The 16,914-nt window shown below is 42.1% G+C and overlaps 1 protein-coding gene across 1 annotated transcript in view; it reads left to right on the plus strand.

The window, feature by feature from the left end:
* ACACA (acetyl-CoA carboxylase alpha) overlaps positions 1-16,914 on the plus strand; it is a 136,500-nt gene that overhangs the window by 46,850 nt on the left and 72,736 nt on the right. The window contains 8 exon segments of the mRNA XM_009329104.1: positions 5,139-5,162; positions 7,842-7,985; positions 8,608-8,704; positions 10,054-10,161; positions 12,415-12,471; positions 12,775-12,819; positions 15,667-15,708; positions 16,306-16,521. Of these exon segments, the coding sequence (XP_009327379.1) occupies positions 5,139-5,162; positions 7,842-7,985; positions 8,608-8,704; positions 10,054-10,161; positions 12,415-12,471; positions 12,775-12,819; positions 15,667-15,708; positions 16,306-16,521 (733 nt within the window).

The following is a 16,914-nucleotide window of genomic DNA, read 5'->3' on the forward strand; positions in this document are numbered from 1 at the left end:
TTCACATGGAAGCAGAGAGCAAAGAAAAACTGTTAAATCTGCTAACAAAGTCATAGAAATGCAACCTGCTCCTGGTGGGTTTTGTGGGCAGAAACTGTTTTGGGAATTACTTGTTTAAATTAATAGAAAACATCCTGTTGTAAGAATCCCCACTGATCCTGATTGCAAGGGTAAGACATAGGGAGAAAAACTGCTTATAATTGAAACCATAGAGGGCTTTATAGATCAAAACCAGCATTCCTTATTGCCCGGTGCAAGGCAGATGAGGAGTACAGTGTAACCATCTGGTGCCTTTTGCAGTAAATGGAGTTTGCAAGCCCTCTCCAAGTAGAAGGCGTTGCAGTAATCCAATCTGGAGGAAGCGATACAAGGGTATCTACGGGATGCTGATCGCTACATGCTGCAGCAGGGTACTGCAAACAAATGCTGATGTGCAGAGCCCCTTGCATTTGGATAACCTGCCTCTTTCAGTCATCTAGAGACCTGGTGAGAAAAGATGTGAGAAAAATGAACCCCGTTCCGAGCTGTTCTTTGCTTCCCTCTTGTTCAGACTGCCCTGCTGAGATGGGAAGCTGGTGGAATATTGACTGGTGTTTAGAGAGTTCAGCTTTCTTTGTGAGAATGGGAAGTCAGGTGACAGACACTGAAAGGCCTCTCTTAGGTGTTCAGCACATGAAACAGGGCTTGCCTAATCTTAGCTTAAAATCTTCTGTTCAAAGAAACATTGTGTGTCTAGTATAGGGAGAGGGAATTATAGTGCTTTTTCAACAGAAGTTTTTTTTCTAATAATCCCCCTCTCCTCTCCTGCTTTCGAACAGCCTTTCTTATGTCTGAAGCTGTAAGGTTTAAATTAAACTGGGACATTGTCTGCTGTAGCCAGCTTTTGGAGCCTGCTGCAGAATTGTGCTGCTGCACTGCTCCTCCTAAAGCATCCCCTTTTCTCCAGCTCACTGCATTCCCCCAGCCAGGTTGTTCAGCTGCTCTCTTGATCTTTCCTTCCCCAGTAGCAGATGTGCTGGAGGATCAGAAGGGAAGAACTCAGAGGCAAATGTGTTCCCACAAAACAGATCACTCTGTTTTACTCAGAGGTAAATGTGTTCCCTCTGTCAGATGCTAAGACAATTGCTGACAAGGGTGACTTAGAGCTGCTGGATATATCTTTATTTTGGGGTATGGCAGTGATACCACCGGGCTCTGCCTTCTGAATATGTTGAACCCCAAAGGAAATAGAAGTATAACCCAGGCTGTTTTTCTGGAGCTGATGCCTTAGCCATGCCTTCCCGATCCATCTGTGCATTGAGCCCACTCCTTCCTTTTGTCCCACGTGCCACTCCTAACTGCCACACTTGGCCTTGAGACATCCTGGGGAATCATGAGTCAGGATGTACCATTGGAAGGTGGAAGTGAAGGAAGGTTTTAGCACTGCAGATTAAGACTTTAAGTTTTGATAATTGGCTTAGTTAGCTTTGAAGCAAGTTTTACTTTTGAAACTTGATAACCAACATGTCTGATACAGCTAACCCTAGTTGCACTTGGCGTTGGGAATGCACACAACTCGGCAAACATGGACATACAGGCAAATGCCTTACTTAGACTTGTCTAGGTTGAATTCATTCTTGGGATTGCATCCTGCTGTCCCTGATGCTTCCAAGGGTGGAATTCAAGTCTAGTCATTAGTTGCTTTGTATTTCCAAGGGTATCAATACAAATGTCTCAACTATCTTGTGCTTGGTTTTGCCCAGTATCTCCTCTTTCTGTGCTTGTGGATGTTTGTTGACACCCTACTCGGATTTCGATGTTGCTGATTTCAAGGCTTAAGAGTGGTGCATGATCTCTCCTTTGCTGTCTCTTGATGTTTTATCATCTATGGAGTATTTTGGTTGTTCTTTTTTGTCAGCCTCTTCCTTAGCTTACAGGTAGAAACCATTTTGAAGGCTGAAAGCCAAATTAAATATTGCTGTTTCCAAACAGTGCTTTTTACAGAAGAATTAGGAACCAAAACTCGCTTACACTGAGAGCAGTGTTTATAGGTTCCTTCCTCCTATCATTTTACAATGATGTACTCACAAGAATGGAGTTTCTGACAAAATGGAAGCATTTTCTGTGGACTAAAGTAGTTGCTGAAACAGCCTCTTGCATCAGTCTTTGGATTGCTAGTATTGAATCAGCTGTGCTGCTTTGGACTCTAACTGTACGAGCCTGGAGACCCAAGTGTATAACTTGTAGCGTATCATTAGGTAGCCTGAGGTCCCCTCCTTGTTGCAGGAGACTGGCTGATATCAGGAGGGAGGAGGGGAAAATGATTCCAGGACACCTGTAAATCCCTGCAGTTTCGTGCTGGGGGTTTGATGTTAATTAGACAGCAGGCAGCAGTAATGTGTTGCAGTTCCCTTGGCTTGCCTGTTTCAGAAAGGGCAAAATCTTCCAACAGAGCAAAGAAGGGGCTGTTGAAGGGGCAGCAAACTGAATGGAACGACGATAATTTTATGCAAATTGGACTTCAGTAGCAGATTCAGCTTGGCTGAATCACAGAGGGAGCAGAAGAATAAGGAAAGAGAGAGGGAGAGGAAAAACCCAATCAAAATGTATGGTTTGAGGCATGTTTCACAGCCTTCTGTTTAGATTCTTCTACGGAAATGAAGAAACATAAGAGGAATGCCACTGGTCACAGCCAGTGGAATTGCTCTTTCTCCTGTGGTACTGCTGTTAATAACTACAAGTGGGTTATTCAGCCGACCTCTGCTGATTCCGCTTTGCTGCCTGATTTCAAAAGCTTTGCCCTGCGCTGGCACTCAATCACAGCTTGATATAACCAGTGGTGCTTTGCATGCATTGCCATCGTTTTCATAGGGGAACACTCTTCTTTTAAAAAAAAAAAAAAAAGGAGGGGCAAGGGGAAACGAATCCAGATTCAACCAGGAGGTGCAGGGGGCAGCTAAGGGGATTTTTGTTTGCTTGAGCAGAGGGAGTAATTGTAGCAGTAGAGCTTGTATCGGTATGGAGCAGATTCCTAGTGAGATCAGCTTACTTGGTAAAGAAGGGCCTTTTTAAAAGTTCAAAAGAGTCAGGGAGAAGGGCTGGGGCTGCTGTGGTGAGAAGGTTTGTGATCCTGTGGTCACCTACGTGGAGTTGGCTGTGGAGAACATTGCCGGCACGTGCTCCGTCGGCTGTGCCTTTATTCAGCTCCCAGAACCGTGGTACTGCTCGTTGCACTGATGTTGCCGTAAGGCCGAGAAGGCTGGCTCGCAGCTGGTGTTTTATTTGTCAGAGCTGCAGAGGTGTAGCTCAGTGGGTGGACTGGAATGCCTTTCCACAAGGCCTGATTGTGCTGCAAATATCAAACCTTTACCTCTTAGTGCATTTCAGTGGCAAGTGACAATCCAGCTCCTGATGCGAAAAGGCCCTCCACAGCTACGATGACCTGTAGATACAAAGCCAGCCCCATAGTGTGCAGCTTGAAGACTATTCCTCCATTCTTTTCTGAGATCTCCAGCCACTGGGTCTTCTGTTTTCCTCATTGTGATTCTTCCCATAATCTCTTCAGCTCCGCACTGAGTGGCTTGAGAACAGTTCTGGAGCAAGGCAATGGGGTGCCTTTTTTGAGACGGAAGGGAACATTTGTTATGCTGGGATTTTTTTTCTGTTTTCTGAAAGCATTCCAGGGACTGCTACACAAGTGTACCAGGTGTAGGAACGTCCAGTCCTCTCCAGACTATCTTTTCCAACTAAAATAGATCACATGCAGCTTTCCCACAATTTGCCAAGCTAAAAAAAAAAAGGGCCTCGTGGCCCTTTCCATCCTAACCGCAGGCTCTACAGCACAGTGTCTCTCCTCACTGCCTCCAAATGAAATTAATACTTGTGTTATTTACCATTGAACAGATACGTCTTTAGGCCATTTCGTGCTTTCTCCTGTACGGCTTAAGGAGATCATGCGAACTTTTTGTGCCTCTACCAGTAATGCACCAAACATACAACCTTGTAGTGAATATGACTCTGCTGTGACAAAATCAGTTTAAGAACAGGACCGGGTGCAATCAGTGTATTTAGCGGTGTGACCATGGAAATACACTGGTCATTAAGTACTGAGACTTCATGCCCAGTAGCTTGGGGTCTTACCTATGGTCAAGGATGTTAAGAAAGTCTGTGGTTTGATCTCTTACAGGTTTCTGCAGGGAAGGGGAGGGTGAATGTCCAGTTACATGCCCCCTGAAGCTTTGCTAATCTCTGTGCACAAGCCTCCTGTGTGCATGTATTTTTTTTTTCAATTTAATCTTTACTATTTTGAATGTCAGATCACAGCAATTTCTACGTCTTGCATGGAGCAATATACCACCTTATGCTTTCATGAATGTGGCTAGGATGGGCTAGACTGTGCTGTTCTTATGCTGGTATGAAAATGTGCCCCGTGCCCCTCGCCTTCTTTCTGTCTTATGTGCATCACTAAGCCCCAGTCTGCATGCAAAAATGTGAAGAATTTGACTGATGTTATAAAAGGAACTGTAAAATTTTCCTAAAATTAGCCTGAAGTTCTGCTTGTTCTTCTTGGTATTCAAGGCCTTGAATGCTGAAAATGCAAAGTATTTGTGGTGTTTATGTGTGTGTTTGCTTCATTACGGCATTGTTGTGGGAGCCAGTGCGTGGGCTGCTGCTTAGCGTAGAGATTTGGCAATGAGGATTTGGCTTGTTTCCCTGAACCTGTTGCAATCTGCCTGTGTGGTATGGTCACTTTTTGCATCTGTGCCGTTTGCCCTTCTGTCAGGGAGCGCAAACTCCCCGCTCTGGTCTTGCTTGTGAAGCTCACTTGGTGTATGCAAAGGGCTTGGAGTGGGTACGATAAAAGATGCTATAGAAATGCAGGGTACCTTGCAAATACAATGTCTTTTCCTGGCGTATATTATTTGCATGTTATGTGCATGGTCTGTGCTCATTCCCATGGCAGTCGTGGCAAGTGAAGTCAGGTGGTGGGTGCCTTCTCAGGGTCAATGAAATTGAATTCCGCCTGATACCTGATGGTTGACAAATTTTGGTTTAGTAAATTGTAAACTTGTTGCTGGTCTGTGTATCAGCTTGATGATAGTTCTTTATTATGGCTTTCACTAACCAATCTGTAACTAACTGTGGTTGTTTGATTACAGAGGGAACATCCCCACGCTAAACAGGTATGGTACTTGTCATCTTTTAAAATTTGAAAAGACAGACTAGAAAGAAGTAGCCTAATACTTACTGTTTTAACATGTTTTGTTTTAGTGCCCCTATCTTTACTTGGGAAGCTCTCAAACATAACTCTTCTTTTTCCTTCCCTTTTCCTCTCCCTTTGTCTAAAACATGTTTTCAGCTTTTCTTTACCCTTTAAAAAAGCTTTGCATGCAGCAATCTTTAAAATTAAATTTGCCGGGTGACTCAGCTCATCTGCAGTATGGTACACAGCAAACTTCTAGCAGAATGCTGTTTCTAGGGTCTCTTTTTTGGAACTGGATTCCTAGCTGTTGACCCTCTGGTAGGGTGTCACAGTGAAACAGGCAGTTACTCCTAGCCGATAGCATACCTGTTGCTACTCTGGTTTCTTGCAACTAGCTTAGAATTTGTTGAGGCTGTTTCACCTCCCTCACACCATAGATGAATCTACATCTCAAACAGCTGACAGCATGTTTTGTTGTGTTTTGGACGCTAATTTTTCCTCCCGTGTCTCAGTTGAAAAGTATTTCTTGTTTTAAATAATACATGAAAAATGTCTGCTGTCTTTTTGTTTAGTTACTGTTCTGTGGTATTTTTTGTATTAGTTGTAAGAAATGTACACCAAGGCATGTCCTGAAAAATTTTTCTCTTTCAAAATGTGAATACCTGTTATTTATTACTGCTTACAAGCCTATTTAGGGAAAAATAGTAAAAATGTGCTGGAAAGTCTCATGGCTCTTAATCAGAGATAAATTACGGAAACATGGAGTGACTTTAAACACGGAGAGCTATTAATCAAACTGATGATAGTTTAGACTTGTAACAGTGTACTTAGGACCATATCACAGTGGTTTTCTGTACATGGAAGGAAAGAAATCTTAGTAAAGCCGGTAGGTAGCAGTGTCAGCAATTCACAGTTCGTTCCTGAATCAGTGTGGCTGGCAGCAGCGCCGTAGCCAGCATGGCTGGGCCCCTGGTTTGCCTGCTGTGCCACTGGCGTCTGATCCAGCACGGCAGTCGAGCATCTTTTGACTTTATGAGTTGTAAGTCAAGCATGTGCTGTGCTGAATCAGTGCCCTGATTTCTGCCCCCCCCCCCCCCCGCCTTCTGCCTCCTGTTGTGGCACCAGTTGGGGAGGACAGAAACTTAACTTCATTAATGTCTTCCTAAGCCCTGGGGAGAGCGAAGCAAGTGAGAGTGCACTGTTCCTGTGTCGCAGAGCACTGCCGTGTGCCAGCACGGCATTTCTGTCTCTTCAGAGCAAGCTTGAAGGTCTCACCGTGTTGCAGGGAGCTTTTGAAGTAGGTCCCTCAGTGAATTAAGATGACTCTGTAGCACAGTTCAGAAATCAGAAATAATTATTGCAGAGAAGGCAAAACCCAATTCTAGTAGCTAGGGAAAGGATGTCTAGTTAGTTGTATGCTTTTTGTTCACTGTGTGAGAAACTTCCTGCTAGTCTTGACCGTAACATTGTGGGCCTTTAAAAAAACATAAAAATAATGATAATAGCCCAAACCCCAAAATAACACAAACTATTTCACAGCTGGTGTGTGCTGCCATGGCAGTTGGACTGTATGAGAACTCAGTGATACTTTAATATATTCAGGATCTTGCCCTCTGCCAGGAAGGAACGCTAACCTTTAGTGAACGGTGCTCCTGCTTTAAGTAGGAGTCTCTTACTCAGTGCCTTCCTCTGAGCTTGTGTGAATCTGTCCAGTCCTCCTCACTTAAATAAGGCATCGGTCCTGTATGAGTGACGTGTGTACTGCAGCGTATCTCAGTGCTTGAACAGCAGACATCAGGCATGAGTATGACAGTAGTAAGTGTCTGGAGCTCTGCCTTCCTTGCTCCTTAAGATAGATGTGTTCTGTGGCCAACTGCTTGTATTTAGCAGCTGCCACCTTTTAGCAGTCAAAACCCAGCAAAATAAATGAGTAGGGGGAGTTGCAATGTTTTTGAAGTATGGATTAAATTAGGTGGAGGAGCACATTAATTTGGTCAGCAGTTAAAGTGGAAGGCACTGTAATAGGGCTTTATTTAGGGTAGGAATATTAGTGTAAGACTATAGAAAACCCTGTTTCCAGTATAGGATTTTAGAGAGGTCACTGTACCACACTGCATTTGAGGAGTGTAAATTATAGTATGACCAGAAAAATCGTGGAAGCAATAAGATAATACAGCTTGGTACACTTAAACTTAATTTGTAAAAATTTACTAAACCTTTAAAGTGTCAAAGCTTAGAATTATTGTTGTTTATCTCAGTATTCCACCTGTAAAGCAAAACGTACATACAGGAGGAAAAATACGTTCAGCTTTGCATAGTCATAGTTCACCTGTCATCTCAAGAAACTCCTTAAGAAATACTTGTTTTAAAGGGTTATAACATTATTTCCTAACTCTTTTAACTGTTCCTGTACATTGGGACAACGTCCAGGTAAGGGCATTAATGGCACCAGAGGCATGCCAGCGTGGCAGGGACTTTGGAGAAGACAGCACAGCAGGTCTGGCGTGCTGAAGAATCTAACAAATCGTGCAACAGTTGTATTGGATAAACAGCCACACTTCAAATGGTCAAAGCCTATGCACATGCACAAATCTTTTTCCAGTGATATTCTTCTCTCCCTTGTCCCTACTAACTGTGATCTTATTGAATTGCCGTTTAGAATGTCCTTCTCTTCCAACCTCAACCACTATGGGATGGTCCATGTAGCTAGCGTGAGTGATGTACTGCTAGACAATTCATTCACTCCACCGTGCCAGCGGATGGGTGGAATGGTCTCCTTCCGCACGTTTGAAGAATTTGTCAGGTATGTGGGGAAGGGTGACGATTGTTTGTGTTGCCAGCTTCCTGGGTGGGCCCAAATGGAACTGGACAAAATCTTTGCCTTGTCTAGAGTCAGGTTTAAACTGGTCCTGAGCTTGTTTGCTAAGTTTCTGGAGTTTCAGGTGGAAGTTTGTTTGGATCCCCTTGTCTGTCTCCGTGAGATAACTGAAAGTTTCAGACTGTTGTAAGAGCAGTTTGCAGCCAGAAGGTTCAGCATCTTGAATTTCTGCTGATTGGAGATAATTTGCAAATGTGCTGATTTCTTCTAATGCTCTTGTTCAAACATATATATGTGGGAGGATGTGTTCATTATGCTTTCAACCTTCTAGGGGTAGACACAAAAAACCCAGCAGAGCCCATAGCAGTCATGAGGATGTGCAACCATAAGATCTCTGACAAACGTTAGAAGATCCAGGCTCTGCTTTGGTTTGAGGGGTGGAGGAGGTATTGCCTCCTCATCTTTTGAGTTTCAGGCCTGCAAAAGGAAGGAGTCCTTTTCTCTCCCTCCCCTCCTTAGCAACATGATTTGTGGATTTTAGTGCTATATGCTTTCAGTGGACTAGCAGCAGTGTGTTGATGACTAATACTTCTCTGGTGTATTTCAGAATCTTTGATGAAGTGATGGGTTGCTTCTGCGACTCTCCTCCCCAGAGCCCAACCTTCCCCGAAGCTGGCCATGCTTCCTTGTATGATGAAGACAAGGTACGGTAGTTTTTTTTCTCTTGAGATTGCTCTCAGGTTGGAAATAGAAGGCGTGCAGAATGCCACAGTGACTGCAGGCTAGATACTTTTCACTAGTTCGAGTGCTGGAAGCAGGAGTTAAGAGCTTTATGTATTTATGTATGTGATTTGTTTGCTTGTTCCACAGCAGGTGATTCAAATTAGGTGGCTATTTTCTGAGCCTGTTCTAAAACTATGGCTAAGTCTCTTACTCTCCATGTAAATTTAGTTTGTAGCTTTTAACATCAGCAAAATTACTGGATCCACTACAGTGTAACTGAGAATTTAGACCCACGATTATGTTTCCAGACCTTCTCTGTGCATCGGGGTGTTGAACTGCATATTCAACTGCCTTTACCTTAAGTCTGACTTGCCTTATTTTCTGTCTTACATCCTTTCTAATCACGTTACATTCTGATTCTTCCCTCTGTTCTACCTCTTAGAACTGTTTTTAGGAGGAAAAGATGAGAGGAACCCCTCAATTTTTGCATTGATGTGAAGAACAGGTGCAGAGGAAGCAGGTGGTCTGTAATCCTTAGTGTTAGAAGACCAGTTTCCCTTAGAGACACAGGTAGCTGCTCCACTGCTTTGTCCTGCCCCCCCAACAGCAGGAAGCTCTGTTGGAATACAGTCTGTGTCCAGAATAGGGCTTGGTTTTAAACTGATCGTTGATCTTGATGTGTGTAAGTACTGTAGCCTTGTTCCAGAATATTACTGTCCACCTTAATGTCCTCAGATCTCTCTCTTTGCCTCCCCCTCGTCTCACCAAGGATAATTTCCTGTTCATACTCAGTTTTTCAGTCAACTGCAGGCTCTTAAATGCTAAATCTGTCATTTCTCAGAGCTCTAATGTAACTGATGCTTCCACATTATTTCATTTTGTTGTAGGTAGGAAAACACACATTGTTTTGCTCCTACACTTTCAATTTGCTTAATTTCATTACCTTTCTTGATGCCAAAGTCCTCTAATGTCCTGCCTGTACTGCATCTTGTAAAGAGAGGACCTGACCCTGCATTCTTTCTACATCCAAATGAAGCATACTTGAGTTAGTCAAGTCAGATGTGACCGTCAGAATTGCGTTCTCCAAATGAAGGTCCTGTTTGCTGTTTGTGGACATTAACTCTTGCTTCTGTGAAATTGCAAATTTGTGAGGTTGCTTGCTCAAGGATTTCCCTCATAGTTTTCCTTGGTTTACAGCATGCTCTGCTGAGGTCATTTTTCCCTAGGGTGTCTGTGTTTTAGAGTTGTATTTACGGAACCTCTTTTGAGAACTCACAGGTGTTAAGTTGTTAACTATTTATTTATGGGGAATATTTTCTTTAAATTGCAGACTGCCCGCGAGGAGCCCATTCACATTCTTAATGTTGCTATTAAAACAGACAGTGATGTTGATGACGATGGGCTGGCAGCCATGTTCAGAGAGTTCACGCAAAGCAAGGTAAGTTGCCTTGATTCTCTCTCTGGAACTGTGTGATTGTGCAGGACAGTTCTGTCTGCTTTGGGAAAAGTCAGTATGTTCCTCAGTTTTTTGTTTGTTCGTTTGTTTGTTTTTCAAAATAAATAAATGCAACAGTTACATCCTTAATTTATCCTATCTAAAACCTTACCACTTCTTTGACTGGATGTAGCTGCACCTTTCTGAAGCCTCCAGGTCATTGTTTCTCTTTGCAGTACATTGTAATCCATCAGGTCAGGACTTCTCCCCTTTAATTTTTGATAGGGTAAAAAGACCTTCAACGTTTTAAACGCATCAGGTCAATCTTCAGTATCTGTCTCCAGATGCTCTGAAAAAATGTGCTGTATCCCTCTCCCTGGTGGTAAAGTTGTTGTATGAGTAACGGAGGCATGGAAAGTGACATTTAAAATGGCCTATATTTTCTGTATCACGATAATCTCAATGCAATTAAAATTTGTTCTTGTTGTTGGCATGCTGGAGCATCCACCTAGTATGATATTTCTGGCACAAGGTGGAATTGATTTGGTATGTTCTGTTGCTCCTTCGTAAGTATGGGATACACTTTAGAGTACCAAGTGTTAGTCCTGTGGCCGGTTGTGAGACAACATGGGTTGGGGATAGCCTCCTCGTGTCCACTCTGCCCTCTGGTGTCTGCCTGCACTTGCTTTTCTGGTTGGTGTGAAGAAGTCCTCAACTGGCTTGTGGATGTGAATAGCCCATCAGGCACTGGGACCCCGCTGCATCTGTGGTACCTGCAATGACTGTGGGAGGACTGAGCAAGAAGTTTCTAACTTCACTTCCAAGTGTGGGAGGTGGTAATACATTCTGCAGGAATGAGGGGTTCCAAAATGGGGCTGGTATCCACATGACTTCAGCAGCTTCCTGTCTCTTTAAGCCAAGAAAATAATCAAATATAAGATTTAAAAGTAGTTCTGCTTTTCATCTGCTTGATCATGCTCCAGGCGTTTTATGGGAGGGGATAAAAGGAAAGAAATAAAAAAAAAAAATATTCCAAAACACATTAAACTATCAAATAGGTTGATCCAAATTGTCCAAATAATCTTCTAGTCCCAGCATGTTGTGTGTGGTTTTTTTAATAGAAATTAGGATCATATACTTGTAAATGACTTGTGGAGGAGATTGAGGCAGTCAGTGTAAATGGAGTTTCTCCAGGTGCTGATGGCTAATCGCTCTGTAATAGCTGTGGACTTGCTGTGAGACCCACATTATTACGATGTAATCAGAATCCTGTTGCTATGCTGTTATTGTCTGCCACTTGTGGAATTTTAAAAGCAATAACAATTTTTGCTTTTTAAATTATGGCATTATTAAAGTTATTTTCTTCCTCTTGCCATGAATATAGTCACTGATGCTCATTTTCAAAGGGCTTAACCTTAGTAAAACATTTCAGTCTATGCCGAAAAGGGTTGTTTTGTTCCTGGTCTAGCTGAGTTCTTGCTTCTTTTTTTGTTCTTCTCTTTCCCCCCCCCCCCTTTGCTTTTGAATTGGAAAAAGGAGGAGAAAGGCAAAAGTTTTAGAAAGAGGAGCAGAATTATGAGATCTTAACACTTCAAAAGATCAGTGGTGTGCAGTGGTGTGGCAAATACTGATGGCAGCACTCATTTGAAATGTGGCTTAGTGGAATTTGAGAAAGAAGCAACCGGAATGGACATTCTGTCATGTATTTGAAAAATCTAAGCAACACCTATCACTTATCACCTTTGCAGTATTGACACATCTGTCCTTTGGTCTGGGTTGTCTCTGTGCTTATTGTGCCAAAATCAAGTATGTGCTACATGCTTCCTTGGGTTAGTTCCTTTAAAACTCATTTTCCATCATTTTCCACAGCCTTACCATGTCTGCGCTGTGCTCCCTTCAAAAAGTAATCTTTGCAAAAAAGACCAACTGACTTTGGCAAATGAACAAGAATATTTCCTGCAAGACTTGTATATGACTCTTCTGCTTTACTTGTTAGCAAGGCTCAGCTGGAATACTGTGTTCTTGTGATTTGATTACTTACCTCTTCAGATTTAATGTATTTGCTTATGTGTGCTACTAGATGATGATCAGATGAGAAATCTTAGCTATGAGTAGACTGAAGTGGACTAGGAACTTAGAGCATAGATGCAGGAGGATCTGTAGAGCTCTTTCAGTTCATAGAAGACTTTGACATGTTTTTGATGTGTTCTTTTCCTGTTAATCCAGTCACCTGATTCCATCCTTGCCTTTTTACAGAAATCAGTCCTGATTGAACATGGGATTCGGAGGCTGACTTTCCTTGTAGCACAAAAGGTATTTTGATATCTCTCATGCTGCTCAGAATTCTTTGGTTTCTAGCTCATAATAGCATTGACGCTTGATGTGTTTTTTTCCCCAGTTAAATGCTGTATTAACTATATTTAGTTCTCTCTTCACCGTTTTTGTTCTCTAAAATTTGAGATGGTTTTGATGAATTTGCTTAAGAAAATTAATTTACAATTGTAAACAATCTTGGCACCTCTTGTATTCTTGAATTAATTAATTTTTGATTTTCATCCTAATTGCTAGCTTTCTTCTGCTTTTTTTCTTCCTGTGTTCGTATGTTTCGTTTGTAAGGACTTCAGGAAACAGGTCAACTATGAGGTGGATCAGAGATTTCATGTAAGTAAAAAGGGCCTAGAACACGGTGGTGGTATTGTCCTGAGGCCAGGAGACATGTAAGTGACTCTAGGCTTCTCGTTTGGTTCTTAGTCAGGCATTTAATGCCGACGACGTTGGTGTCAGAGTTAAGTGAAGTGTTTAAACAAACATCTATCTTCAAATACAGGAGCGGGCCTTTTGCATTCAGTGGGGCCATTCACATGCTAAAGTCTCTTGTTACCTGGCTGAACTCATGACTGCCACACTAATAAAGATCTTGTTTGTTTCGGTGTTGTTTTGTATTCTAAAATGTAAAATGTGAAAATACAATTAAATTTTTGTATTTCTTAGGTAGTGTGGTGATTCCTTTAGGCTTCTTACTGATAACTTAGAGGAGTAATTGAAGTGACTTGCTAAATTTCGCATAATGGCTTAGTGATGTGGAAAATGTTTGATGCTCTTACTGCTAAGAATTACTTCTTTCCCCAGAGCTTGGGCATTAGTGAGGGCTAGTTTAGCCCTGTTTTCAATGTGGCAATGTAAGGCATAAACCAGATTTTTATGCCTTGTGTATCTACTTTACAACTCTGGAAGGTATTAGGAGTCTTGAAAGTGCAAGAAATTCATCCTGTGCTCGACACACCTGGTTTAGCAAGCTTTACGAAAGGAAAATTAGTTTACAAATCAGCAAACATAGTATTTGAACAAATGTGGGCATCACCACATGGGAATTGCTGCCCACAGTACAGGTACAGATAGGTATCAATCAATGGCTTAGGTAGGAAACTGGACTCTTTGGAGAGGTGTTGGGACCTTAAGCAAGGAAGTCCAGGCTTTAGATCTAAAAAAAGGAAGTTTTAGAAAGCTGAATTGATATTTGGGGAATGAAAAATAAGAGTCTGTGAGTAAGCACTGTAGCATGTCTCAGTGGTCAGAAAGGAGGCAAAGAAAGAATAAAAGGAGTCATCACAAAGAATTTTCCCTGAGCTGCCATTTAGAGCGATGGACTGTTAGGATGCTCCTAGGTCCTAAGCCAGAGGAGGCAGCGTGGTATGTCATCTGTTAGCAAAGTTTGTAGAGTACCTCTGGGATCTTTTGTGAGTGTCAGTCTTTATTACTATCTCCTATTCTATTCCGTTATTACTGGACCAACTATTAACTTAGACAGGGCCTGGGCTTGGGTTTGTTTTTGTTTTAATTACAGTCTATATAATTAGTTCCCAGCATGTTGAGGTAATAGAGAGTTGCTCCAGCAAGCTTCCAATTTCCTCATCTCATTAGGTTTTTAACGTGATTATTAGTATAATAATCAACTATGATGATTTCTGTTGTAGCTTTTCCCATTCTGTGGTTTGCAGGGTGTCTTGATTGGCTAATTTAGGCAAATTATTTTGATTGTCTTGATGATGGTTGGTTGATTAGAACACAGCAGGGGTATAATTCTTCTGCCTAGGAAATGGAGCACTCTTCCAGATTTTGGTACCAGAGCACTGAGAATTTTTGTGTGTGTGCACATCTAATTATTATATTTGCCGACAACACTAGTCAAATGCCTTGAAAGCAATTACATTAGTGATAGAATGAGCACGGATGATGTTAGGAGAAATTGGCAGCGTGCAGAGGAGGACAGGTAGGAGGGGTTTGAAAGAGAAGTGAGGAAACATGGAAGTGGTTGCTTTCTTAGAGTATAGTTGATGCTCATACGCTCACCTAATATGCCCATTGCCTGAATTTTCAGGCAGGATTTCTTGTACCACTGGCTAGTCTGGAAGACACACTCCAGGCAAACACAAGCTATTTTGCTCAACTGAAGAGTCATCAGGTGAAGTTCTGGGGACTGTTTTTTATAGGAGGTAAGGAAGATGACTAGCTAGAGGATTACTTCTAGCCTTAAAAGCTGTGTTGCTCAGTGGAGCCTTATACTCTGTCACCATGCAGTGATGGTTGCACTGAATCAAGCTAGGGTTGCAAGTCTTTCATTGATAGTGAAATGCGATTCAGAAATTCAGTGACTCCAGGTCAGACACCTTCTTTTTTTCTTAGTAAGACAGTTCTGGCAAGTTGTGTATGCTCTCTCAGGTCACCTTTAGCATAAATGGCTGGTATTCTCATGTTGGTGCAAAGCATTCACAAAAGTTCCTACACCCAGTAAAAGTGTAATTCCACAGAAATGGATGGCTTTGCTTGAATGAAACTGGAGGGATAGGTAGAAGGATGCTGTCTAGTCTTTCTCTCTTCTTCTAAGACACGTGCAATATGCCACAAAAATGTAAAGCCCTTACCATTTGCTAGGATTTTATCTGTGCAATAGAATAACAGAGAAACCTAATCATCTTTGGGGGATTTTTGTAGAGTACTATTTAATACATGAGGATAAAGTTATTTGATTACAATTCATAGTTTTCCTTGGGAAGAGAGTATTTCTAGCAGTAATAGTATGAAGAGAGCTATGGAATACAGATCATTGTTTTGTGTATATTGGTTTACATAATGGAGTGTTAATATCATTGTATGGCTCCCAAACATTTCCACAGTAATCATAATCATAATAGAACTAGAAGAAGTTTCCCACTGCTGTCTGGACAGTTCCATGTTATTGTCTGTTAATAATTGACAATAATAATGAAAAGCCAATCAAGTAGCCTCTGTTGCGTTAGCAGTGAAGACAGGTTTAAACTACCTCTGCTGCCTTCTTGAGGGTAACTTGATTTTCCACCACCCTTTGTGATATTGAAAAAGTACCTTGTAACAACTTCTGTCATCTCCTCTGCTGTGGTGCTACCCCAGGCCTGGCCTGTGGGCACTCTCTGGGTAGATAAAATGGCTTACTTTTGGAAGGCTAACATCGTTGCTTTTATTTTCAAACAGAGGGAATTTCCAAAGTTCTTCACTTACCGTGCCCGGGATAAGGTAAGTTGTATATTCTTAATACTTTTCTCTAAGCATTGGCTTTATCCTTCTTTCATGTAGCTGTTCCTTGCCAGTCTGAGAGGGTGGGAGCTACTTCAGCCCAACTTCTCTGCCTAGTGCGATATATAGGCCAGTCATCCGCACATGCAGCAATTGATGTCAGTAACAATGATGAGTCTCTGATATTTGGGGATAAAAATTCGTGCATTTGGAAGCCTGACCTGAAGCTTCTGTTTATGCAGATTTTAGTCTCAGTGTAACAAGGGAACGTTGGAATCAGTACAAAGATTCAATACCAAACTTTCTGGCTTCTGTGAAAAAGAGGGGTTTAGAGGGGGTGAGCTTGAGAACTTGCTGTCTTGCAATTTGTCTTATACTCTCAGTATTTCAACAATTTCAGCGCAGCTCTTAGTGCTAATGACTGTGCATGAGATAGAAAATTCTGGGTTGGATTCATTTGAATTTTTAGTTTTTTAACTAAATATGAAATATCATAAGGGGTGTTGTCTAGTTCTTCCCATCCTCTGGGTTTCAGCTTCTTAACTCACACTCCTTTTTTGCACCCTTTTCTACCTGTATGATGCCGGGTGCCTCCAGTTTGAGGAAGATAGGATTTACCGTCATCTGGAGCCAGCTCTGGCTTTTCAGCTGGAGTTGAACCGAATGCGAAACTTTGATCTCACTGCCATTCCGTGTGCCAATCACAAAATGCATCTCTACCTGGGAGCAGCTAAAGTTGAAGTGGGAACAGAAGTGACAGACTACAGGTTCTTCGTGAGGGCTATTATAAGGCATTCAGATCTGGTTACCAAGGTGAGTTTTGTCCCCCATGCAAGGTCTCTTTCCAAGACAGTGTATGAAACGCTGTAAGTCATTCTAGGAACCTGCACGCAAACATATTACCTGTATGGAGTATTGTGGATGTGTGCCCCCTTTTTGCTAGTGTTGGCTCTGCAGAAGCATGTCTTCGAAGACCTAGTATTCCTATGCTTCAAGGAGATTTTTCTGTGGCCCAAGTGGATAGTCAGAAATCCTTGCATTTTGAGGCAACAGTTGTTTCTCTGTGTTTCCCCGGCACTACTGCAGTAATGGTTTGCCCTGTCTAGTTTTGGATTTATGCTGACCTAAACGAGGGCACAATTCAGCCAGGTATGCGAGTCCAGGCAGTGGGAGTACTGGCTCTGTGATTGTGATGGATCTGTTTCA

Source organism: Pygoscelis adeliae, unplaced genomic scaffold, assembly GCF_000699105.1.
Source record: "Pygoscelis adeliae isolate BGI_AS28 unplaced genomic scaffold, ASM69910v1 Scaffold427, whole genome shotgun sequence".
In the NCBI taxonomy this organism is placed as follows: domain Eukaryota; kingdom Metazoa; phylum Chordata; class Aves; order Sphenisciformes; family Spheniscidae; genus Pygoscelis; species Pygoscelis adeliae.